This window comes from Dioscorea cayenensis, chromosome 8 (genome assembly GCF_009730915.1).
Source record: "Dioscorea cayenensis subsp. rotundata cultivar TDr96_F1 chromosome 8, TDr96_F1_v2_PseudoChromosome.rev07_lg8_w22 25.fasta, whole genome shotgun sequence".
Lineage (NCBI taxonomy): Eukaryota > Viridiplantae > Streptophyta > Magnoliopsida > Dioscoreales > Dioscoreaceae > Dioscorea > Dioscorea cayenensis.
The window spans coordinates 9,619,361-9,646,398 of record NC_052478.1 but is presented as its reverse complement, the minus strand read 5'-3'; the positions used below and the strand labels follow the sequence as shown (position 1 = coordinate 9,646,398).

At 35.9% G+C, this 27,038-nt stretch overlaps 2 protein-coding genes across 2 annotated transcripts; one reads left to right on the top strand and one right to left on the bottom strand.

Moving 5' to 3' along the window:
• Positions 1 to 22,341: 22,341 nt before the first annotated feature.
• On the top strand, positions 22,342 to 25,349 carry LOC120266347. The gene is made up of 11 exons (XM_039273974.1): positions 22,342 to 22,402; positions 22,641 to 22,786; positions 22,936 to 23,002; positions 23,168 to 23,221; positions 23,336 to 23,674; positions 23,801 to 24,195; positions 24,298 to 24,397; positions 24,488 to 24,550; positions 24,635 to 24,721; positions 24,800 to 24,928; positions 25,006 to 25,349. The coding sequence occupies exons 2-11, from the start codon at positions 22,752 to 22,754 to the stop codon at positions 25,315 to 25,317; spliced, it is 1,581 nt and encodes a 526-aa protein (XP_039129908.1). The 5' UTR covers positions 22,342 to 22,402; positions 22,641 to 22,751; the 3' UTR covers positions 25,318 to 25,349.
• LOC120266348 (2-oxoglutarate-dependent dioxygenase DAO-like) lies at positions 25,247 to 26,475 on the bottom strand. Its single transcript, XM_039273975.1, has 2 exons — positions 25,715 to 26,475; positions 25,247 to 25,629 (listed from the first exon to the last, which is right to left on the bottom strand). Exons 1-2 carry the CDS (start codon positions 26,354 to 26,356, stop codon positions 25,387 to 25,389), a joined length of 885 nt encoding a protein of 294 aa, XP_039129909.1. The 5' UTR covers positions 26,357 to 26,475; the 3' UTR covers positions 25,247 to 25,386.
• Between the last annotated feature and the right edge of the window lie 563 nt (positions 26,476 to 27,038).

Genomic DNA, 27,038 nt, shown 5'->3' with positions numbered 1-27,038 from the left:
TTGGGGATTTTCTTCAGGTAAGTAAACCACATATAAATCTATATATATATATATATATATGTATATGCAAATTTCTAATTTTCAATAATGGTTTATATAATTATTTTGTTAATTTGGATTTTATTGCTTAGAAAATAAAAACCTTTCCTATACTGCTCACTGATTTATGTTTTGATTTTTTTTTTGTGGTTATGTTGACATCATTTTCAGAATTTAGTAATATTTATTAATTATTTAGTGATTATTGATATTTTTCATATTGATGTTATTTAATTGATTTATGATATATTAGCACGGATTATTTAAATGTTAACCCGACATTAGCTATTCATTTGGTTGTTTATTGTTTATTTTGTTTTGTTATATTATTATTATTTGCACTTATCAAATTATTTAAAGAAAAGAAACAAACCTGTTGTTGAGTGTTGAATTGTTTCAGAGACTTTATATATATATATATTATAATCTTATTTATGTAAACAGTATTGTTATTTATGTTAATTGATGTTATCACATATTGGCATTATATTATTTGATATAATTGGAATTATTTTTGTTAGAAAACGTGATCACTGAATTTCAGTATTATTGCTTTGATGATAATTTTAGACATGACATATTTTTGCTATAGAAAGTCATAGTCCGCAATTAACTGTGCAATAACCCTGTCACTAGACGTTAAACACTGACCGTGTCAACACGTACTTCGGACATAGAAAATATAGTTTTGCACCGTTCCATCGGTGAAGAATAACGGCTTCTGATATTCTGTCTTGGGTCACCGAGGGTAAACCTATGAGTTTCTAAATCTAACTCGGGTCACCGAGTTTAAATAAATGAGTTCTGATGTTTTGTTTTGGAATTAGTTGTTTGGGGGACTTATATGATCATTACTTTAGTAAAATAAATTTGTTTTAAATTATTTCTAGTTTCTGGGTTTCTCCTGATATTATTATGTTGTGTTACATTTTGTATGTTTTTAGAAATTGTTGAATTTTTTGAAATCCCGATATTTTTAGTGGTTGCTTACGGGGCTCCCAAGCTCATTAAGTTGTTCTCTCTCTCTTTCAGATCAGGAGTAGTGTTGGGTGGTGGATAGCTTAGCGAGGTCGTTGAGCAAGTTGTCTTCCAGTTCTTTATCAAGATAATAAACTTCCTTTGTTGTTGACTTAGAACTTCTTGTCTTATGTTTAATGTCATGTGAGACACTTGTTATTTGCTTTCGTTGTATTTCAGGCATTGTGCCTCTATATTGCTTTTGAAAGTTAATGTCTTTGTTAAAGGTTGTTTTTGTTTAGTGTGAGACAGGTTTTGAGGCCTTGCGTGCCTACTTAGTCACGGCCTTGTAGGTATGCGGCCGTTTGTCAACACTTCGGGTTAGGGGCGTGACACCTCTCATCTCTCTCTTTTTCTCACTCTATTTGTACATTAATTTTCTTGTTTTTTTTAGTGAACTTGCATCTCTCTTTCCCTTCCCTCTTCTTTATTTTACATCAAGAATGTCACATAAAAGTATCTCTATTTATATATATATATATATATAGACACACACTGTATATGTTCAATTGTAATGTGCAATCATGTAAAAGATCTATTAAGAAATAGATTATATTCTGCAGGGTTCAATCATAGACCTCACAGATAATTTGATTACTAAAGTAACATAAATCAAATAAACAATCCTAGCCAAGTCTCTCTAGAGTTTAAAAAAAAATTGTGAATTTAATTCATATGTTGTTATGTTTTTGCTTACAAATAACACATTATAAATTTTGAAATTTCATCTTCTGTAAACACAGCTGCAACTAAAGCTAAAAATACCTTTGCTTTTTAGTATCTAGGTCATGTACTGTTATGTTTTTGCAAAAAATTACTCTGTTGAAATGGCATCCTTTGTTGGTGCCCATCCAAAAATTACATGCGGATCTGAACAAAAATGAAATAACTATAAATTAGCCAAAGATGGAAGATTTGTTTCTTAAGAACTACACTAGATTTGTGATTTTCTCATCATTGCGTCTCAATTGCCCTAAGTTGATGTGGGGACAAGAAAAGGGCCGCATTTTGACGGTGTCACCAAGCTTGGCCATTGGAGAAGGAGATCAAGAATTGGAAGATCTTCAGATAGGGCATTAGAGAAGGAGATCAGGAATTGGAAGATTTTTAGTTCGGGCATTGGAGAGGGAAATTAGGAATTAGAAGCTCTCAAATCAAGTGGTAGTTCCGGGGTTCAATATGCGGGAGTGGAAGTGGAAGGAAGTAGGGGTTTATACCAAGGCCACTTCACCCACTTTGGTTTATAAAACATGTGGTGGGTTTAGTTCAAATTAACTTTATCTCTGAAGTAGGTGAAGTATCACTTCCCCCATTTCAAAATAAATGAACATATGAAGTAGGGGCAAGTGAGCCAACTTCTTCACCATTTCATCCAAAGTAAATGCCTCTAAGTTGTGCACTTGTCTCGAAAAATGGGGAACATGAATTAACTAGTGTAAAGAACAAAAAAGAGAAAATCCTCACTTTCAGACAAGGAGAGACAGGACTATGGGGGAGGAGGAGTCACCATACCCCTAATCAGGCCTGGATGGGTTTCCAAGTGTAAGATTTGGAATTATGCTCAATTTGACCATAATTCTAAATACGTCCGTCAGAGTGTTTGAACTTTATCATTTGAAAAACCCTCTAATCAAACAAAGGAGTTTTAGAATGAAGTATTTGAAGTAAACTTCAGGCACCACCAAACAAACACTACTTAAATGTTTCTTTCATAAATTACCTTTTTATCCTTATTGTCATGTTTATCAAATATCTTGTAACATTATAAATGCTTTAAAACTAATACCCAATAGAACCATGAAAAAGATAAATGTAGGTAATTAAATTATGGATGAAGGTAAAAGGTTATCAAAGTTAGAGATGTAAGTGTGGCCGGGAATCCCCGTTCCCCTAGGGGACCCGCCCCGATAAGGCTGGGAACGGGGAAAACCCCTCTCCGACTCGCGGGGTGTGTGGGGACGGGGAGTGTATTCCCCGCCCCAATCAGAATACCCATGGGGAATCCCTGACTTGTAAATTAAATATTATATATATAATATTCATTAAAAATATCTCATATGATTAATTTTATTTATTAAAAAAAAGTCAATATTAATATAATATTATAATGTCAGATATTTGGTTTTTAAAATTTTTTTTTTGGGATTTATTAATAATGTTTTAGATTTTTAGAAAACTAGTGTCGCTCCTGTGCAATGTTCAAAGATAAAAATTGTTTTAAAATTTTAATCGAATTATTTTTATTTCCTATTATAGATAAATATATTATATTAAAATTAAGATCAAATAAAATAACATAAGATATTTATCAACTTTACGTAAACCCCAATTTGTAAAAGTAGAACATCTTCTTCTCAAATCCTAACTTCCTCAATCGGCAATTCCCTTCTTCAGTTCTTCATACTATCCATTACTTCATTATTCTCCTTCTTTAGTTTTTCATACCATCAATTACTTGTTAGTACATTTCATTTTTTTCACCCAAAAGTTTTTAAAATTGTAAATTAAAGATTTTTAAACTATCTATAACATTTTTAAACTATCCATAAGATTTTTATGGGTAAGATTTTAGTAGATTTTATTAGTACATTTCATATTTATTGATGGGTATAAAATAATAATAAATGTTGTTATAATAAAATCAAAATTGTATACTCATCTAATTTATTTATGTTAGTTATTTTTTTAAAATTAATAAACTATTTTGATATGACGTTTTATATAAAAATTTTACTTACTAAAATATTTTTAAAATAACAACAAAATATATTAATTAGAAAAATATTGGTAAATGTTGTACTTATAAAATACAAAATTACTTTCAATTTAAATAATTAATTTATAATTAAATATTGAATTTAAAAAATAAAAAAAATACATTAAAGAATGCCTAACTAAAATGGCCCAAACCCTTATCTCTTCTTGCTTTCTTTCTATCTTTCTCTTAGTCGTCGACGTGCCCGTCACTGTCGCGAGTATTTCTTGGCTATTGGGCATTCTATCATTGGCTCCAAAGTCTCCTTCATCTCATTATCCGACTTTGTGTTCTTCTTTGGTGATTATAGCTTCCTTTCTTTGTAGTTTTCCATATGTAGGCTAGATGTTTGTTGTAATGGCCATGAGAAACTGGTGTGCTTGCTTGGTCGAAATTTCTCTTTTTTCCACAGCTTTTTGAGAATTATGCATATTATTGTGTTCTGTGATCTTTCCTTTATGAAATCATGTGAATTATGTAACTTAGATGTTTGTTTTAATGCTTGTGAGATTGTTTTGTTTTCCACCAATTCATTTGAATTGTGTGTGCATTTCTGTATTAATTAATTTTTTATTTTATGATACTGTGCGCATGTTTTAATCAGTTGTGGGTGAACAATTATTAGTTACATTTTCATGTATTCAACACTAGCTTTAGTTTAGGAATTATATAATCTCTAGTAATCCCTGGTGACTTAGATATTGAGGGGTTGTACACTCTCAGGTAGTGTGGACTACTTTGTTTAGTTGATGAAGAGCATATTTGTTTCAACTCATGCTGAATGCTATATATCTGTTGATGCACATGCATTAATTGAAACTTTTACCGTAAACTTCACAGTCTTCACCTCACTAAAAATGATCAATGATGCTACTCAATCTACACAAAACAATGTTTCACCAATGCAAAGTGTTACACAATTAACACCAAGAGAAGAAGATACCTCAACTAAGCTGCATCAACAATCCCTTCTACAGGTCTAAATGAAGAAGAATTAGTTTTGAGTGGTAAACAGGAGTTGAAATCAGAAGTATGGAGTTATTACAAGAGGCAAAAGATTGATAACAAGTGGAAGGCTATATGCAATTATTGTGGAAAAAAACTTGGTGGAGACACAAAAATTGGGGCAAAGCATTTGCATGATCACTGTGCTATATGTCAACAAAAGAATTGAAGAGACATAAGGCAAGCATTGTTGAAATCTAAGGTTGATGCTAGTGGCAAATGATCAATTGGGACTTATGTTTATGATCAAGAAGTTGCAAGGAAGAAGATGCTTACAATAATCATTATGCACGAGTATCCTTTGAAAATAGAAGAACATGTTGGATTTTGAGGTTTTCTTAGTGATTGCTTCCCCGCAAGTGTACGAGATCGCCAAGTAATACCTTGTGTAAAGATACGAGGATCGTATTACTAGAGGCTAATGATCTACTATTACTCCTTCACTACCTATTTTCTAGCCTAACATCGTAAGCATGGAAATTTACTCTACTAGATGTAAGAAAGTAAATATGATATAGTTGCACGAATTAAAGAATTAATCAAGAGATTACAAGAACTATAGTGAAATGCAAAGGCATATGGATGTGGTTCCCTTGAGGGGTCATCAAGATACAAGGATGAAGAACAATAGATGCAAGGATGATTTGGACAGAGGGATCTCAAGATTAGATCAACCCTAATTTCTCGGTGATTGAACCCTAATCCCATACGAATGTTGGATGGAATCTCTTCCTAACCAATATCCCTATGATTGCATTAAGAACAAGATGACCCCAAGGCAATAGTACACTTAACCTAAGTTTACCCCTGAAGAACGGAGGGCTATCGACTTCCAATCGCATGGTATGTCGGTACAAGTAAACCCTTTTAATTCATACATGATCTAATGCACGTGAGTAGGTCACATCGACGTGTACAACTCAATATAGAACTACAAATTTCTCCATAAGTAATTCTAAGCATGAAACACAATGAATTAAATCACAAATCAACCCAAGCATTACAATTAAGCAACAATCATCCAAGATACATGATGAACCCCCAAGGTTCACCGACATCCAATGGCCTTGAGTGTGACATCATACAAATGTGAGCAAGAATATAAACCAAAACACAATGAAAGTTTCATAGATGACACTCCCTAGCTGAAATGATGAAGAAGGAGGTGGAGATCTTGCCGAATGATGCTTCCCCTAGCTGAAGGTCGCTTCCCGGTCCTAGGAACCTTTCTTCCTTGGTGATGGAACTTTCCCTTGAATGATTAAGCTCTTGAAACCTTCTTTAGCCCTAGAATGTTGTCTTCAAAGATATCTTCATTCTTCCTTTTCTATTCTCCAAATGGTGGCCAAAGAGTACCCTTGAAACCTTAAAAACCTGTTTTTATACCCCGGGGCACACGAGGTCGTATGGGGGTAGTATGGAGAGCATATAGTGCCCAAAACATTGATAAATTGTGGCATACCAGGGTCCATACGGCCTTTATGCGGCCCCTTATGGAGGCCGCATGAGTTAGGCAAAATTCTCTGTCCTGAAAAACTTGCATGCGCTATAGTAGCTGCTACATTGAAATTTCTACAGTAATCCAGCTACAGTGCTATGATACCTTGTTTTCTTCTTTTGCAGCCCTAATCGTGTCCTTGTGTTTTCTGTAGCGTCTCTGTGCCCTACAAAGCAAATAACACTCGATTAAGCACAAAATGGGCATTAATTCCTAATAAAATACATGCTAAGTAGATAGAATACATATAATAAAATACATGCATTTAGACACTTATCAAAATATCCCCACACCTAAGCGTTTGCTTGTCCCCAAGCAAACAAATCATAAAAAAAACAAAGAGGATGATAACTGGCTAAATGTATTACCTCAGGCTCTAATGCATACATGAATCTAAGAGCACTAGATAATGATACAAAGATGTTGAGTTACAATCAAGTAACACAAAAGAAAGATCCTGTCTCACCTCTTATATGTTTGTGCCATGTGTGTGAATCGTCTATCTCATTTGCCCTGATTTGGTCTAGCCTACTAACTTCAATCAGTACAGCTCTAGATGCTAATTACTCCACATGCAAAGAGTACTAAGTCTTAAAATGCTAAGTGATACTTCAATAAACAAGTAAGATCCTTCTAACTCTTAAACATGAAACTAAATATTTTTTCTTATCAAAATATCAAGTAAGCAGTCAAAACGATCACTAGGGTTTATATATATATATATATATCTATATTCTGAGTCCAACTAAAATAGACTGAACAAAAATCTTTCTGGAGGATGCACATGTTGGTTAGGTACAATAACCACCCAACTACTCGATTACAGATCTACATAGACATATTCATGCTTCACTGGCAGAGGAATACTGACATAGACTCTTTTTTTCTCTCTTTCTTTCTTTTTTTCATATTCACCCAAGATCACGTCTTTAGACTGCTCTACATGCCACAAAACTAGGACTAGCTCAACAAGACCTAGAAGTTCTTAAGAGTTTATTGAAGGATAGAACTTAGTATTCTAAGGCCAAGTACTCAAAGTTGTGTGTTAAGCATACAAGAGAGTTAAGTAGTCATGTTAGCTATTCCCAGGGCATCAACAAAAAATTCAGTGCACAAGACAATACTAGAGGTGAAACAAAATTCAAGAAAGCACAAAAAGGCATGTAACTCACATCAATCATTAATCCAAGCCAGAAGAATCTCACAAGAATGAATAAAGCCATCATAGGTGACACTAGCATATAAACAATGGGCCTAATACATGAAATACACCCATCCCCACAGCTAGTGTTGTACATTGCTCTCAATATACACTAATCATAAAGAACAAGGCAATATATGCAATGAAAATAATAGGGGAGGGTGAAAAAGAACTTCCCTGATTCAACTTGTGTAAATGGCGAAGTGTGACCCGAACACAAAGTACGACAAACTATACATGTCTGGTCTGGTCTCCATTGAATGTGGAGAGGCTTACCAAACTTCCTTAATGCTCTGCAAGGCAAAAAGGGACATCATCATTCCATAAAAAGAAAATTAAAACACAAAATTAAACACTAGGGAGTAGTCAAACACACAAACTTCATAAAATCAAACAAAGTTCTACAGAAGGTTGGTAGGGTAAAACCCTTGCCAACTTATTAGTAAAAGAAAGAAAACAAATATGCTGAAATATAAATAACAAAAACACACTAAAATAAGCAAAACAAATGTCCATGCTCAAATGTCAAACTAGTCATCGCTGGATGTTGTAGATGTGGTTGTCATGGTGTGCTTCGAAAGTGCTCAAAACCTCCAAGGTTAGTTGGCGATAGGTAGGATCATCAATTGCAAACAAATTTGCCAACAAATATGTGAGATTAACTCCTTGACCCATTCATTCATCCCAATTATTTCCAAGATATCCGATTCTATGTGATAAAATGTGCCAAAAGGTTTGTTCTTCAAAACTTCATACTTCATCTTATGATGAGCATGCTTAAAGTGGGGGTTCTTCGGGGTTGACATTGTGCTTCTTGGACATTTGGAGGCAAGTCTATTGATATTCGGCATTCCAACACATAGATAAACTTAATCAAGCTTCAAGGAATCAAAAACAATCCAAAATGTGGTGTAAAAGATGAAGAAAAATTGGATAAAATGATGGATAATGACCATACGGGTGTATGGGGGTCGTATCGGTACTGTTCACTTCGATAGAACCTCCCCATAAACATGAAAATCAAAATTTTTGAAATAAATTCAAGGGAAACTACATAAATGACAATCACATCACAAAAACCAAGCCAAATGCTTGAAAATTTCCACAACTAAGCTCCAAGAAAGCAAGAAAAAAAATGAAGAAGATAAAACTAGGGCATCAAAGAGCTTACCAACAAAAACTTGAGAAAACTTGAGCCAAACCCTTGGGAAACCACTAGATCTAAGTCTCAATGAAGTGAGGAAGAGATTTAGAAGAAGAAATGAGAAGTTTTGGCCAAGAAATGAGTGAAAGAAAAGAGAAAAATCGTTGAAAAAGAATGAAAAGAAAAGAGACAAAGGTGGTGAGAAGAGATAGTTTTTTTTAAGGCCCAAAAGTCTCATGCCGCCCCCATGCAGCCCTGCATGGAGGTCGCTTGCCCTAGGCAATTCTCTAGTGTTTAGGTCATGCGGCCTCCATGCAGGCCGCATGGAGGCCATATGACTTAGTAGTTTTTCTCTGTTTTCAGCCCCTCTTCTTCCAAACTCCCAAATGAAGCTAAGACTTGATTTAGGACCTTTCCAAATATGAGTGAAATGATTAAAACTTTGATCTAATGCATGAAATACATAAAAAATTTGTGTTTCTCAAGATGATAATCTATTAAACCACAAGAAAAAATGACGAGAAAATTGCACAAGTAATGCGAGCATGAACTTATTCACATAAATAAAACACAAATGAAATGACTTTAAGAATGATAAAAATAACACTTAAAATATGAAAAATGAAAAGTAGACCCCCAAATGCTTGGGTTGCCTCCCAAAAAGCGCTTGTTTAACATCACGAGCCTGACATACCTTCTTTCTTACCTCACGGGGGTTCAAAGAGTTTGATGCTACCCCCGGTGATCTATGGAGAGTTGTTTTTTTTTTTGAAGTATAATTTTATTCTTTTTCCATTCACTTTAAAAGTTCCTTTTTCGGAGTGGGTTACCTCTATTGCTCTGTGTGGGAAAAACTTGAGTAACCTTGTATGGACCCGACCAACATGATTTAAGCTTCCCCGGAAATAATTTCAACCTAGAATTGAATAGCAATACTTTGTCTCCTTCTTGAAATTGTTTAGGGTGCTTGATATGTCTATCATTGTACTCCTTTACTCTTTCCTTGTAAAGTTTCGAATTCTCATATGCCGTGGAGCGCCATTTATCCAGTTCATTCAGTTGGAGCTTCCTCTTGTTACCTGCAAAAGTAGAATCAAGATTTGCAAATTTAATAGCCCAATAAGCTTTTTGTTCAAGTTTAACAGGTAAGTGGCAGGCTTTTTCATAGACTATTCTATAAGGAGTGGTTCCTATAGGAGTCTTGTATGCAATTCTGTATGCCCAAAGAGCGTCATCCAATGCTTTGCCCAATCTCTTCTATTTTGAAAAACTGTTTTCTCCAGAATTCGCTTTAAATCTCTGTTGAACACTTCTACTTGGCGACTAGTTTGCGGGTGATATGGTGTTGCCATTTTGTGGTAGACACCATAATGCTTCATGGTTTTTACAAATTGAGCATCACAGAAGTGAGTGCCTCAATCACTAATGATTGCTAGGTGTGCTCCAAATCTAAAGAATAACTTCTTCAATAATTTTACCGCCGCCCTTGCATCACTTGTTGGTAAGGCTTGAGCTTCCACCTATTTAGATACATAGTTAACAGCCACGAGGATGAATTTGTACCCATGGGAGCTTGGGAAGGGTCCCATAAAATCAATCCCCTATACATCAAAGACTTCACAAGCTTGATTCCAACTCTTGGGCATCTCATCCCGATGAGAAATGTTGCTTACCCACTGACACCTATCACACGATTGTATGAGTTTTTGGGTATCTTGAAATAATGATGGCCAATAGAAACCTGAATCAAGAATCTTCTTTGTTATTCGGTTTGTATTATAATGACCTCTAGTTGGTCCTGATTGACAGTGTTTCAAGATACTTAGATCCTCCATTCGAGATACCCATCATTGAACAACCTAATCAGAACATACTCTGAATAAGTAAGGGTCTTCGCACATGTAGTGCTTGAGGTCCAAAAAAATTTCTTCTCTTGTTGATGTGTGAACTATTTTGGGATGACTCCCCTAACCAAGTAGTTAGCTAACTCAGCAAGCCATGGTGGCTCTTTCTCTGCCACTACTTGAATACTGTAGAAGCGCTTTTCAGGGAATGAGTCATTGATGTCTTTCTCTCTCAAAGCTTCCAAATTAGGGTTCTTCAAATGGGATAAATGATCTGTTGTAAGGTTCCCTGCCCCTCTCTTGTCCTTGATCTCAAGATCAAACTCCTGAAGTAACAAGACCCACCTAATCAATAGCGGTTTGGCATCCGATTTGTTAAGAAGTTACCTCAAGGTTGAATGATCAATATACACCACCACTTTGGAAAGAACTAAATAAGATCAAAATTTATCAAAAGAGAATACCACAACAAGTAGTTCTTTTTTAGTTGTAGTGTAATTCTCCTGGGACCCAGTTAATGTCTTGCTAGCATAATATATAGGATGGAAATGTTTGCCTCACCACTGCCCAAGGACTGCACCCACTGCAAAATTACTTGCATCACACATCAGTTCAAATGGAAAGTCCCAGTCTGGAGCTACCATTATGGGTGCTTGAATTAATTTCTCCTTGAGTGTAACAAAAGCTGTCACGCAATCATTGTCGAACTCGAATGGAACATCTTTTTCCAACAACTTTGTTAAGGGCCTAGCAATTTTTTAGAATTCCTTGATGAATCTTCTATAGAAACCTGCATGTCCCAGAAAACTTCTGATAGCTTTCACTGAATTTGGGGGAGTTAGCCTTTCTATGATGGAGATCTTTGCCTTGTCTACCTCAATTCCATATTTTTAAATTTTATGAACTAGGACTATCCTTCTTGGACCATGAAATGACATTTTTCTTGATGTATTCTCTGCAAGTATACGAGTCGCACACAAGTAATATAGTGGTACCTCGTCAAGGGTAGGGTTGTCGAACCTCAGGGACTGGACTAAAAATACAAACTTAACACTTATCTCTAGTGACAATTAAATAGGTGATGAAGTTGAACAAAATAAAAGAACAATTAAAAGGAAGATAAGAAAGAGAAAGGATGGAAATAAAGGTGATTGGATCAAGTGTCAATAGAAGAGAACAATGCCCCGAGATGTTCCCCTTGCACTCAGGAATGCTCACTCACTCTCAAGTTTTACCAGGTACATTCTAGGGTTCTAGTGTGTGCTCAGTAGCAATGTGGCAACTATGGTTCTCATATACACCAAGTTTTGCTAAAGTAACTATGACCTCTTACACATCAAGTTTTGTAATCACGCAAGGTAATCACAACTACGGCAACCCACACATCAAGTTGTACCTAAGCAACTGTGCAAATCAAACACATCAAGTTATACCAACACAAGATTAACACAAGAACCAAAAGAACTCGGTAGATCAAAGGAGTGTAAGTGTTTTTAGCATCCAAAGTACAAAGTTCCCACCTTGGGGCATCATGGCTGGTTAGCCTCTCATAGGTATGTATAACATGGAGGAGAAAAGACTAGATCTAGAGAAAGAAGATATGACTCCCTTCACTCTAAGATTTGACTCAGATGTCAAGCTCTTTGTGCTAACACCACTTCTCTTGTGCCTCCAAATTGCTCCTTTATGCCCTAGAAGGTGTGGATAAGCTTGATCTTTGTCCTCATCATAGTCCTCCCGGTGGAGAAGAAGATGCTCGACCAAAGATGATGAGGAAACCTTGAAATCTGGAGTTAAAAAGGCACTTTTCGGGCTCAACACGGTCTGCGCATGATCGTATCTCAGACCGTGTCATGCTAGGAGCGAAATAAGTGACAAGGAGTGTCTCAGCCCAAAAAGTTCGATGGCAAGGACACGATCGTGTTGTGACCGTACAACGCTATGACACGATCGTGTCATGGTCAACCCAGCTTGTGTTAATAATTTTCCAATGAATTCGCTGATGGTTTGGGTTTTTTAGGGTATTGACACTATCGTGTCCTAACTGTGTCGATCTTACAAATATCCTTCATTACCAAAATCTCACTGAATCAACAATTGTTTGAGAACTTCGGGGGTATGACATGAGCATGTCCCGCCCATGTCAAGCTTGAACACTTGAACTCCTATGGGATATTTTCATCCCGAATTTGCTCCAAATCGTACTAAGCCCCTGATTTCTGCACATATGACAAAAATATCTGTAATAGTACTGTTCATGTATAAAAATACACTTAAGAACAAGTAAAATAATGAAATTAGGGTATGAAAACATGTATGCAAAGTGCACTCATCAAGTACCCCCACACTTGAGTTGTTGCTTGTCGTCAAACAACCATCAAACATTCAATAAAAAAGGAGATGAGTGCAATGTTTCTGATCTTAAGACAGAGGTGATAAGTTTTAAACAAAGGGGAGACATGGGTTCTAGTAAAGACATGAATGTACAAGAACGATAATACTCCCGCTCCCAAAACCTAGTACGTGTGCGTACAAAACCCTATTCGTGTTGCCCACAGTCAATGTTGTATTTATAATGACACTAAATGGAAGGGTAATAGCTTCACACACCCTATAAGTAGCCTTTTCCTCCGGTAGGTCATCAAATGTACATTTGTGATGCCCAAAATTTGACTACTCAAGATCGGCTTTCACTCATCTAAGGTGATAGCTCTTTCCGCCAACTTTTTACATAACTAAATTTTACAAAATTATTGGTAGGGCATTCCCAACAAGGAATCCTGCTTTCCAACATTTTCTTTTTGATATGTTGAAACAAAAGTGGGGTTAGGTGTCAAAAGTTTTAGGCTAAGGGAATGAAAGTAAGTCATAATTCCACTACAATAGTTACTAAGACACTTTTATCCCCCTAACTTTAAAAACCACCTACTAACTAATCATAGATCGTCATTAACAAAGCACTCAACACCCACACGAGCATGAAACCCTTCCCCACACTTAAAGCTTACATTGTCCTCAATGTAAATAAACAATGCGATGAAATAAGGATAAATGCAAGGAGAAGGGTGAAGTGACTGCCCTGAATGGAGAAGTAAACTGTGTCGATGACAAGTATAATCCCCCATAACAAATATACGGAGAGTGATGTTGCCACTCTCATGTGATCCAAACTCCAAGCTGTTAGGTAATATCGCAAAAATCAAACAACATTAAAAGGGCATGTGGAAGCAATAATATATTTGTGATATATATTATAATTGTTCTAATGAGCACCGTAATTTAATTAAAAGGTCCTAGAAAATTACCTCTTAATGATTTTCTTTCTTTTGATGCGCTGAACTTATCTCTCAGATTGTCGTAGATCTCCTAGCGCCGAACGAAAGTTCCACGCCTCTAGATCACACGCCGGAATTAAGAGACAATCTCCTCTTCTTCTCCAAATAGCGGCTAGGGTTAGAGAGGAAGAGAGAGCTAGGGGATTTTCTCACTAGAGAATTAATTGAGTTAAGTCTTTAGTTGGAGAGGAGTCATATTTATAGAAACTTCATAAAACATGATAAACATTATTCAATTATGAGTTCTATTTGAAATATGAACCTTCATAATATGATAAACATCATTCAATTATGAAGTCCTATTCAAAATATGAACCTTCATAATATGATAAACATTACCATAGAAGTTCTATTAGAAATATGAGTCCTAATCTAACTAAAACCACTTTTATCTTTGAGTCCTCATAATTTTGATTATCCATTCGACTCCATCGAATTTAAATCAAAATTTAAACTTAAGATAAAAACCCTAGACTAATTTACAATTTCACTCATCCCATGAAGTAAAATTATAAATTGACAATTTTACCGCTGTACTCAAAACGAGATTGATTCTTTATCCCTTTAAGCGTGACTCCCTATGTTCGTTCCGATTGGCAATGGGAGGATACCAAAGGACGTGGGTGACACCTAGCCAGCCCCGTGGCCCCACGTCGTAGCCCAACTGAACACGAATGAATAGATCATTACGAATCTTTCCGATTATGATTACCATATGTGTATAAACCTTTCGTTCTTATATCCCAACCGAGTGAGAGCCATGGTAATTGTCAAACTCACTGAACTCGATCACATGCAAATAACTATAGTAGGGTGAGATTACCAAACTACCCTTCATGTCCCACACGATTAGTTTGATCGCCTTTGGCCAAGGTCTTCTAATCTCACATACTTATAGTCGCATAGGATATTGACTCGCTTTACTTCGAGAGAACGAATTCCTTTTTGGTGATCACTCACAATCGCTACCGCCTCGACATAGTCGCACTTCGAGGTCGGCCCTACCAAAAGGTGAACTGAGCCTAACAACTCTAGTAACAGACTAGACGTCACAAGTACATTGTGATCATGATACCTCAGGTCTAAGGTTCACTCATATGATCATAACCAACAATCCCAATCATTGACTGTCAAAGAGTAAAATCCATGTGATTGGATTGTTGCGAGTCATGTTCGAATACACCAATTCCCAATGATGCATTTATGGCATATGCTCCCACTATTCCATAGTGTTCAACTAGCACTCTTTGTCAAAGTATATGTCATACAAATCCTTATGAACCTTTAATGCCCAATTAAAGGTTCTCCGATTTGCAAACTATTTAAGTGTATAAGTACCAAACCCTTCTAGTGCTCTCCTCTTTATTCCACAAAGAGTAGAAGTTTTAACTTAATACACATGGACTATAATATTCAAAACTAATTATAATGCCATCACAAGATTTATATGAATATCAAAATAAATGCCTACTAAATAAGAATGTATAATACAAATGAAATGCCCTAATACAAGTATCCTCGTTGGCATTCGCAGCGCCAACTCCGTGTAGCTAAAGTGGTACTCACGACCAAGGAGTTGGAATCGAATAGTGGTAGGATCGTCCCAAATATGATGGACAAGTTTCCGTTCAAAAGATGCGAGGAACTCCAACGTGAGATCGCGATAAGCGCGCTCCTCCATGGTCAATAATTTGTGCCACCCGCTAACACTCAATAACTGCTCAACATCATCCATAAGTCCGGCGGTTTGCAGCACATCCCAGTTAAGAGAACGAAGGTTACCAAATGAGTTAGTGGAGAGCATGGTGTAGCGCTCACGATGAATCGGGGAAACAAATATAGGCTAGTCAAAGGGGTCGGGGGGCAGGTTGGTGACAAACATCCTCGATGATGAACCAGTAATGATATTCTTCCGCTTCCTCAGCATTACTTGCATATAATCAATATGACAAGTCAGGCCAGGCAGAGGTAAATGAGATGACACAATCGTGTCATGCAAGGCAACACGATCATGCCAATGCGGGTAAGGGGCCCATAAAAACTGATAATGCAGTGATTCATGACGATCGAGGAGTCGGAAGTGATGCGTGAGCCCACAAAGGAAAATGTAAACGCTAGAAACGAGTGACCCCGACCACCACCAAGATTAAGAGAAAGAGCATTACCACCGTCGACGGTGAATGAAATATGAGAGTGGGAGAGAGATAGGAGAGATGAACGAAGCCTGTGAAGATGATTCATCTCCATTCCCTCCATAGCTCCTTAAAAAGAGAGAAGGGGACTCGAACGGCAAGTGGAATGGATAGGGGTGGACGCAACGTTTGAGTGGACAAGCAAGAAAACTAGCCTAAATATTAACCGGTCAAAGTAATCAAAGGAGTCGCAGGGAAATGATCATGCCAGGAGCATGATGGATAGGGGTGGACGCAACGTTCCGATGAGTGTGCTAAACCCCCCATAATCTCTCAAGAATGGCAAAAGTAATAATTCAGCTTTGACACGATCATGTTAGGCCCGTATTTGCCCTAAAGAAATTTACCAAGATATCTGGCTAGTGAAAATTGGGGGCAGTCGCACGCGCGTGTCACTCTCGTGTCGGCCCTGAAAACTAACAAAGAAGCAATTTTTTTTTCACAGCGAACGTCCGAGTAACTAGTTCTTCACCACATACATCAACAGGGAAATCAGATGGAAGAAATCATGATAAAACCACAGAAAAGGGGGGGTGAAAGAATGAAGGTTGGGAGGTAGCGATCCCAAAACTAAAATGAAGAATACAAAAGATGAGCTACAGTCGGCCATCCTGTTTCTCTGATACCACTATTAGGATAAACTTCTCTCTCACACTCTTACACTCTCACAAGATGGAAGAAGAACACAGCAAGAGACAAGCCAATGTTTGAATGAAAAATAGCTTGCTTCATTGACTCAAACTACTTGACTTGCACTACATATAGAGAGGAAACATAACACTAAGGGACATCTTCTGACATAGCATACAACCATTCAAAAAGTAAATAGCAAAAGATAACATGCTAGCTTGCACAGTCCAATCAGCACACAGCAAAAATGTCCTTCTTTCATGTACATACGTGACTAGCAACAGAGAGAAGCAACTCTTCAACAATGCCTCGAGCCTTCTGCACTACTTTCACCTTGAGTCTTCTGAACTACCTTCACCTTGAGCCTTCTGAACTTCTGAGTATAATCTAACACTTCACTCTTGCAATAAATCAATTCAATTACACCATCATTGTTAACATCTCTTAAATAATAAAACTTCATATCAATATGCTTACATGCATCGCCCATGCTAGACAACATTCTTAGAGATTTTAATTGTTGAATTGTTATCACAAAATATTTTGATGGCTTTTGATTGCTTGAATTGTATCTCCTCAAGCATTCTACTTAGCTCAATTGCTTGACAAGCATATGTTGTTGCAGCAACAAATTTAGCCAACAAATGTAACAAACGATTTTCTTGACAACCAACAAATATAATTCTGAAAGATTTTCCATATGTCAACTATTTAAGCTCACAGAAAACATAATGTCTGTTCTTGTATAAGTGATCGAGATACATCAAATTGCCCACAATTTGCTTGTAAAATGTGCTATCAACCTTTTTCTCTTCAGGAACTTTATACAACTTTAAACTAGGATCAATTGGAATGTTTGCAGCATTACAATCTTTCATCTGACATGTATCTAGAATTCCTCTCACATATTCTTTTGAGATTGAAAAATCCCACTATGTGATTACACCACTTCTATGCCAAAAAAGTAATGTATCATTCCAAGGTCAGACATTTCAAACTCATCCATTATAGATTATTTGAATTCTTGGAACATAACATCATAATTACCATTAAATCTGAGATCATCAACATATAGGTAGACAATAAGCATTCTTCCTTTATCTTTAATCTTAACAAAAAAAAAATGCAGGCTCACAAGGACATTTCGAAAAACCAACTTTAATAAAATAAGAGTCAATGCGACTATAGCAAGCACAAGGTGCATGTTTTAGTCCATAAAGAGCCTTTTTTTTTAATCTATAAACTTTATGCTCATTTCCATGTTTCACATAACCAAGGGTTGTTGACAAATACCTGTCCTTCTAAGTATCCATGCAAGAAGGCTGATTTGACATCTAGCTTAAAAATAGACCATGAATTTAGTATAGCACTCATATTGGTAATAACCAAGTTTGTGACAACGGAATCATTCTACCTTTGATTTATCAATTTGTGAATCTCTTCCTTTGCCTTGATTATGATATTGAACAACATGAATTTTAACTTGCCTAGTTACCATCCGTCTTACCATGACCTCCCCTTCCTCTATCTCTACCTCATCCTCTACCTCTCACTTTGAAATAAGAAGAAGTAGAGGCCTTTAAAGCTTGCTCCTCTGTGATTGAACTGCTATTCATCTTCATCTTATACTCGTGTACTAATAAAGAGCTTTGTAGCTCATCAAAAGAAAGTGCATCAATGTCATTCGACTCTTCAATCGAGCAAACAAGATAATTAAACTCTGGTGTCAAAGAGCGCAAAATTTAGCCAACGACCTTTGGGTCTATTGGTACACGGGTCACCGATAGAGCTCTCACCGAGTGGTGAGAGTTCGATTCTTAGCTGAGGGCACATTTTTTGGAGTTGTGAATAGTGGTTGTGTACGGGTGGTTCCAGCGCCCACGTGAGCGCGGCCCCGTTCCCACTTGTTCCACCGAGGCTTGTGCACGTCCCTGGGTCTCTAGTGGGTTCGCCCCGCTCCTCTTTCCCAAAAAAAAAAGAAAAGAGCGCAAAATTTTCTCCACAATGATAACATTATTCATCTTCTCACCATGAAATCTCATCTTGTTGTTGATCTCCATTGTTCAAGTGCAGTAACAAGTGATAGATTCACCATCTTTCAATATCAATGTCTCAAATTCCCTTCTCATGGCTTGGAGCTGGGCTCACTTCACTCTGATAGAGCCTTCATATGTTTTCTTCACGAAAAATACTTTCTAAGATGGGACAATCAATAGCTTGAAAAAGATAATTTTTTGCCTTGAGGCCCTTTAGCTTTCTAGCTTCAAGTTCTACCCTTAGGAATTTTCTGTTAGAGCTGTGTTTGTTACTGGCTCTTGATTGCCAAATTCAACTGCTGACCAATATTCCTTTGACCGCAAAACATTCTCCATTAGCATACTCCAATGTTCATAATAACCATCAAAACGTGGGATGGTTGCAGGCATAAAGTTGGAATTTGTGGCCATTGGAATTTTTACTTTCACATGTGTGATATTTCTGATACCACTATTACACAATAATAATAGAAGAGGAGCTTTTTCAAGTACCATTTTATTCGGATGGCCTTTTTAAATAGGTAAATTCAAAATGAGAATCATAGAAAATTATGACAATAACAACTTTTAAAACAAAAGCAACTAAATTATTATCCTTATCTTGAAGTTATTTAAAACAAACTCAATCTCCTTAAGACAGACTTGTTTTGCAACAACTAAACTCTTAATAAATAGCAACAATCGAAACAAATTAAAAATAGGCAGCAACTTCTTATCAGTGTTATGCCCCAAAAATAATAATAATAATAATAATAATAATAATAATAATAATAATAATAATAATAATAATCTAATCTGATTTAGAATCTTAATAGTTTTGAATAATAGACGACAATGTCGTTCTTTTTTTATATGAATATAAATAGACTCAAACAAAGATCGAAACCCCGACGATGTCAAAGATATGCATATGATAATAGTATAAGAATCCCGAGTGAACAGTATGATGAACAGTGCTGTCGGGGGAGGAATTTGAACCCATGACCTTCCTCTTATATTTTGGTGTCATACCATTGGGCTATCCAATGATTGACTGATGTTAATAGATTAATAGTGAGCAGTTCAAAGATGTGATGAGATACTTATTGAGGCATGAGAATCATCAAAAGAATTCGAGTTTTAAAAAAAAATAATCTAAAAATTCAAAAATATTTTCATCAGATTACTGCAAGAAGCATCATTCACTTTTAGTAAAAATATTTTATAGAAAAAATACGGCCCGTGGCTGAAACTCAGCCCCTCCCGCCTGTAGGCCAGTCATGATAGCCTATGGTTATCTTTTCTCATATTCTTATAATTCTCATATTCTAATTAATTCAGTCTTATCCATTCTATAAAAAAAAAAACATTATTTTCAGCCTAACCATGTAGCACATGGGATTTTGCAAGTGACTAGTGACTACCCAAAATGGACAGCCCATGACATAAGCTGTTGGATCATATTTACAAGAATTGCATGATGTTTGACTATAAAAGAAGTTTCCTGACGGACCTAACCCACCCAACTCTACAGTCAAACAAAGCAAAGATTACTGTTGGTAAGCAAACCCTCAACGGCAACATTCATAATCACCTTATCATAACTAAACCACCATGACATATGACATAAGTTTTGAAGTCAGGCATCGCATCAATTAGTTTTAGTTATTGCTTCAACATTGCATATTTGATCTGTTTAAGCAATTTTTTTATATAGTTATCCATTGATAAAATGTCTGATCTCATGTATACTTATTATATAAATAAAATTAAAAGAAAGTTTTCTTGGTATTTAACAGCCAAAAAGGTTTTTATGTGAGTAAAATTTAAAAAACTCCGTAAAATAACCAGGGCCGGGATCAAAGATAATTAAAGGCCTCACGTCAAAAGAAGGTTGAGATGTTTGTTTAAGGCTTATATAAGAATAAAGAATGTATGATAGATGAGTTTATTTTAATTTCGTAATCAATAACTTAACAAGAAAAACATAAAAAGAAAAAAAAACAATAAAAAAAATTTTGATTTATAATTAAAAAGTGAATGTTAGATTAGTCATGGATAAAAAAAATGCTTCTACTTTTAAAAACGTTACTAAATAAGATAGGAAAAAATAAAAAATTAATTATTTGAGAGAAAATATGACATTGATTAAGTGTTAAATTAAAATATTTACCAACTTAAATTATTATTTTAAATTTTAACAACATGTAGATGAAATTATATGCATCTGATTAAGTATTAAATTTAGAAATTTAACACTTAATTTATTATAATAAATAATTATTATTGTGATTATAATTATGATGTTTTCAAAAAATTAAATTCTTTAAAATTAATGGTGAGTCTTTCAAAATATTGGAAGACCTAAGTCATTGCTTTAGTGGGCTTACCCTTCATCCACTCCTGAAAATATATTAATTACACAAAATATTACTTTACTTAATAAGCAAATAGGTTGTTGCTCAGGCTCATCTGCATATATAAAAATAAAAATAAAACCAAATTCTAGAATAGTTTATAGAAAAACTAACCATTTTATTTGTGATCATAACAATATAAGAACTCTAGTTTCTTTTTTTTATTATTAATTTCACATTTATCTTCATAGTAACAGGAAATTATACAAATACCTTGAAGCCCAATTAATTAATTATTATTATTTAATAATTTATAAAAATAGGTAAAAAAATAATCATTTATATCCTTTATATGGTCTTATCTAAAAAATAAACATTATTATAATCTATTATATGCAGGTATTTTTTTTATGTTTTTTGATATAATTTTTAATAGCTCAAGCAATAACCCATTTTAAAATAAATTTAAAATATAGAAATACATTCATTTACATACTATATTTACACACCTGAAGGTACCCAACAGAACAAAATGCGCAAGGTATATTAGTGTGGGGGCAAAAAGGTATTTTCCATAAATTAATTTAACATTTAAGTGGAATAATCAATTGTTAATGATAGACACCTATGCATGGGAAAAAAAAAGCGTATGCGTGGAAGGACAACCCTTAAAAAATATATGTATAATGTTGAGTTTTGGCAAGGGTATATTTGTAAATCAAATCCCTTTCTAAGTAAAATCCATAATAAGCGAGAGGTTGTTATTAATTCATAAACTAGCATTGCTTCAACCAATCCATTGCAATTTCAAGCCTTGCAGCACAAAAAAAGCTATCATCAAAAAGTACAAATCTTGTTTACAGTACTACAAAAAACCTTGTTGAAGAAATGCATTTACTCAGGTAGGGTCTCCATTGACTGATAAAAATTTACACAGCAGAAGGTACAATGGAAAACAGATGGAAATAAACACTTGTTCTTCTTTCAAATATATAACTAAAGTCCTGCTGCTGCAGTGCAAGGTGCAAGCATAGATGAACAGGTGAGCGTGCATTCATCTCATGCTCAACTTCCCCAGTAAAGAAGAAAAGAAGATTCCATACTGATGTTGGGTTTGTTGGGAGATTATTGCACTACCTTTTACCAGCTACCATAACATAATAGAATTTGATCACCAACTTGCTCTTTCTAGCGCCCTAAATATGTGGGTCATGGTTTATTTAAAAGATTTGGTAATCTTGGTCCCTCACTAGTACTGAATGCTCAGCTTTCTTTGAGCTGTATTGCATTAGCCTTTAGACTACCTCTTCTTGTTACCAAAGTTCATTCATTCATGGTGCCTTTGGAATGGTCTGCAGTTACAGTCTTTGGTTGATGCTCTTTCTTTTCCCTTCTTTTCACACAAAGAATATAGCTTTATGTGTTGTTGTTTTATTCTTTTCTGATATTATCATGGAATTCAGTCAATCTTGTTTGATCTTTTTTCTTTTGTAAATTAATCTGTTATGCTGCTTTTCTGTTTTCCCTGCCAATGCTCTGCTCTACTTTCAGTTTGCATTTTGGTCACTTGTATGCTATAATTCTAATGTCCCAACACTATGTACTTAGATTGAGTTGATTGGCTCTTTGGAGTGAAGAGAAAAGCAAGTGGTCTATATATTCGGAACAAATACAACAAAGGAATTGAGAGCTTTGCTGCAAGATAGGACCATTGAAAAAATGTCGGCTTCCGTCATGCGAAGGCATTCTACAAGGTAAACATTACAATCAACAAACTTGATTTTTGTTATGCATAAATGCTAGAGAATACTAATGAACTTAGCCAAGTTTGAGTGTTGACTAATCATAATCTATATCTTTGCTTATTTATTCTTATTAACATGGTTTCCTCATCCTAACCAAGTGTCATCGATCATGAAAATAAACTGAATGCTTGGCAGGAGTCACCCCAACTATCACATCATAATCAGGTATGCATTCTCCATCATTCTGTGATCCTTTTGATTCCGCAAAAAGTAAATAATTTTATTTTTATTGTATTTCTTTGGGCTAATGCACCTGCAGTTTTAGTAAAACAATTATTACTGCTATTTCTTCCACACTTGTATTTCTTCTCACAGTAAATCTACACACAGGGAAGACAGAATGAAGAGAATTCCTCATCCACTGAAGAGATTCCCAATCAAAAGGTTTATATGCATTTTTTCCTTCAATTTTAATTCAAGTATTTTACTTTCCTAGTTTTAATTTAGCTATAATGTTTCAGTAGAGCAAGCTCACCATATCTCTTTTTGTGGATTTAGCCAACCGCAGCGCTTGTCAAGGAGATTGCAGCTCTTGAGCTGGAAGTAATAAATTTGGAACGGCACCTCCTCTCATTGTATCGCTCTGTTTTTTATCAATGTCATGCAAACTCAGCCGCAAAAATCAACCAGAGTTCTCCATTAGAATTTGAAGATGAATCTGTACAAGTCGGAGAAACTTTTCATGCAAATTCTTATCAACAGTTTGGCAGAAAAAATCATTCACATTGCAATTGTGATGGAATCAAGAAGAACAGAGCTTCTGATTGCAAGCAAATTGAAAAGTCTCCGACTCAGGATTTTCCTACAAATTTTCCTTTATGCAGAGAAGCTAAGATTGTACGCTCATTTTTCCATGAAGTTTGATTTCTGTTGTGGTCTCACTTTAGTGATATGAATTTCCCTGAAGATAGTAAAACAACTGTTGCATTGAACTCTGATATATTTATACTGAACAACATGCAGGATATAAAGAGAAGCTTTTCTGCACGTCGAACCCTTGCAGATCATCTGGGTACTTCTACTCTCATAGATAATCTAGCTGACAAATCTTGCAGACTTTCCGAAGATATTTTGAGATGTGTTGCAGCTATCTACTGCAAACTCTCAAATCCACCTATACGACAGACTCAGCTATTCAACTCAGCAACTCCGTCAGCATCCCCTTCAAGTTCATTCTCACCACAAAATCTAAGTGATAATTGGAGCCCTCAATGCAACAATGATGTCGCATCTAGCCCATTGCGGTTTGAATCAGTGACAGATAAGTCTAGCTCATGCATTAGCATGATTGAAGTTCCAAAGATAAGTGTAGACGGTGAGAGATTTGATTATGCCTCTAAGATGCTAAATATATTCAGGTACTTGGTACAAAACTCAAATCCGTCATTGGTGTCATACATCTTCATGTCAGTGCTGCTTAATTAATTAGTATGCATTCTATTCTGTGTTCTTTGTACTAGATCCCTTATACAGCAACTTGAAACTGTCAATCCTAGCAAGATGAAACATGAGGAGCAACTTGCATTCTGGATAAACATTCACAATGCTTTGGTTATGCATGTATGGTAATCTCGTTATCTAATTAAGCCAGCATGGACTTGTACAGAGATTGTTCTCGAAGTAACTTCAACTTGTTCTGAGATTCTGTAGGCATTTTTAGCATATGGGCTTCATCAAAACCAAATGAAAAGCAGCACATTATCAATCCTAAAGGTAACCAAACAGTGGTCACTCTTCATTAAAATAACAGTGTCATCAATAAACATCATACAAGTTTGTGTTTGCATGAACATTTAGGCAGCGTACAATATCGGCGGATGTTCTGTAAACGCTTATGATATTCAAAGCTCAATATTAAGATGCCAACCTCATCGTTCAGCGCTGGTATGTTCCATGAGCATGCTTCTGTTCATGCTACTCTTGCAATTAGCTCCACTCGTGTTTACTTTTTCATTTTTGCAGTGGCTACGTGTAATATTCTCACCAACAATGAAATTCACAAAAGCAAATGACAAGCACAAGTACACAATTGATCATCCTGAGCCACTAGTTCATTTTGCTCTTTCCTTAGGAGCACATTCAGATCCCGGAGTATGTGTTTATGCCATTTTCTGAATTAACTAAATTCTCTGTCAGGCTCTCTAAATCTAGCTGCATTATATGTTTAGGTTCGAGTATATACATCCAAAAATGTGCTACAAGAGCTCAAACTAGCAAAACAAGAGTACATTCAAGCAAATGTCTCAATTAGAAAAGGGAACAAAATCACCATGCCAAAACTTTTATATCACTATGCAAAAGATGCAAATCTAGAGTTATCAGACATTATAGAGACAATCTGCAACTGCATGCCAGAAACAAGACAGACACACATGCAAAGAAATTTCAAAGGAAGTTTTGACAAGCATATAAAATGGTCATCATACAAATCAACATTCAGATATCTTGTACACAGAGATTTAGCCAAAGATTCAGAATGATTATTCAAGCTTTCATCCGATTGACAAGTAAAATCAAAATCATCTTATTTTTTTTTAAACATGCATCAACTAGAGCAGTAAATGGGGGAGGCTTTCACCAACGCGTGATCCAGTTGAAAGCCGGAGCTGCCGGTAGTTTTCAACAGTGATAGATTTGTACAAACGTGGGTGGTGTGAGTCCACCAGCTCCGACGGCGGCTCCACTGGAGCATCCTTCGGCCCGAGCAAGAACAAGGCAATTGAAATCCTCTCCACTGCCTCCTTACACTGCACTCTATGCTTCAAGTTCTGCAGTCTTCCATTGCTCCACACCTTCATCAAAACCATGCACATATATCAAAACAAAACAAAGTGTCAAAACTAAAACTACGCAAGAAAAAAGAAAAAGGGATTGAACCTTTGCAATGTCCCCAAGATTGATAAGAAAGGAATCAGGAACAGGATGAACCGGAACAAAAGTACCAGTTTGATCCATGATCTCAAGGCCACCAACAGAATCATCCTCTTGGAGAACAGTGAGGAAGCCAGAGTCAGTATGGATCTGAACACCAGAAGAGCCAATTGTTTCCTGAGTGAAAAAGTACTTGTTGAGGCGAAACTGGCAAGGCCAATGCTCAAAAGAATAGTGAGGAACTCCAATGCTCTTTGCTATCTTGTTTGCTATATTAACAACCAGAGCATGGAGCTTAGAGGAGTATGTTGCAATGGTGTGTTGCTGGAAAGGGGAAGCTTGGAGATTGGAGCAGAAGGAGAGGATGTCAAGAGAGGAAGAGGCGTCGTATAGGCCAAAGGCTTCGTAGAGAGGGTTGGCAGGGGACGGAGCGACGTAGCCGCTGCCAGGGATGATGTCGGAGTTGAGGCGCTTGATGTGGGCGGGGATATCGAAGAGGGAGCGCAAGGTGGACTTCATGTCGGCGCGCAGGGAGGATGGGATGCCATGACTGATGACGCGGAAGCAGCCGAGGTTCTCGCAGGCTTGCCTGAGCTTGGGTTTGTCGGAGGGGAAGTTTGTGAGGTCGATGGTCGGGACTTCCGCCATTTTTTGTTTCAGTGGCGTCGTTAGGAACCCTTTTTGGTGTTTCCTGAGATTTACTTGTTACATGAAGTTAAAACTTAAAATCCCTCTTGTGATCCCTCCCCACTCTATTAGTTTTTGTTACCTCCCTTGTAAAAGTTATCCATTTCATCCTTCTCAATTCACTTTACCAAACTGCCTCTCAATTTAATTCGACTAATGGGGCTTAAAATATCAAAAAAAACAAAAAAAAAAATATTATAAAAATTATTATGAATTTAAAAAAATATTGAAAATTGAAGAATAGTATTAAAATTATAAAAAAAAAATTTAAAATATAAAAAGTATTAGAAATCATAAAAACATTAAGAATTAAAAAAAGGTAAATTATTTATTGGTCTCTGTACATTTTCAAAATGGGCGGACAGACCCTCTGACAAAACACATTTCTCTGCAGTCCTTCCTTTTTCAAAGTATCATCTTTTAGTCCCTCCCGTCTTCCTCCGTTAGTCATCGATGTGAGGATTTTTGAGAAATGCCAAGATTGCCCCTTTGCAATCTCAAGGCATGGCAGCCCTTTCTTTTTAATATGCAAAGAGGACCTTTCTTCACCATTTGTTTTCTTAGAGAAGCCACGGGGCACTAGAGTTCTCTTTTCTCATTCTTTATATGATAGGAGTTCTTCTTCATATGGGTAAAATTTTTG

What these genes read in the sequence shown, in the direction of transcription:
- LOC120266347 (XM_039273974.1), top strand. Translation starts at nt 22,752, where the DNA reads ATGTCGGCTTCCGTCATGCGAAGGCATTCTACAAG. An exon ending in AAGATGCTAAATATATTCAG is followed by an intron (nt 24,196 to 24,297) that starts GTACTTGGTACA and finishes TCTTTGTACTAG; the next exon opens with ATCCCTTATACAGCAACTTG. An exon ending in AACCTCATCGTTCAGCGCTG is followed by an intron (nt 24,722 to 24,799) that starts GTATGTTCCATG and finishes TCATTTTTGCAG; the next exon opens with TGGCTACGTGTAATATTCTC.
- LOC120266348 (XM_039273975.1), bottom strand. Translation starts at nt 26,356, where the DNA reads ATGGCGGAAGTCCCGACCATCGACCTCACAAACTTCCCCTCCGACAAA. An exon ending in ATCTTGGGGACATTGCAAAG is followed by an intron (nt 25,630 to 25,714) that starts GTTCAATCCCTT and finishes GTTTTGATGAAG; the next exon opens with GTGTGGAGCAATGGAAGACT.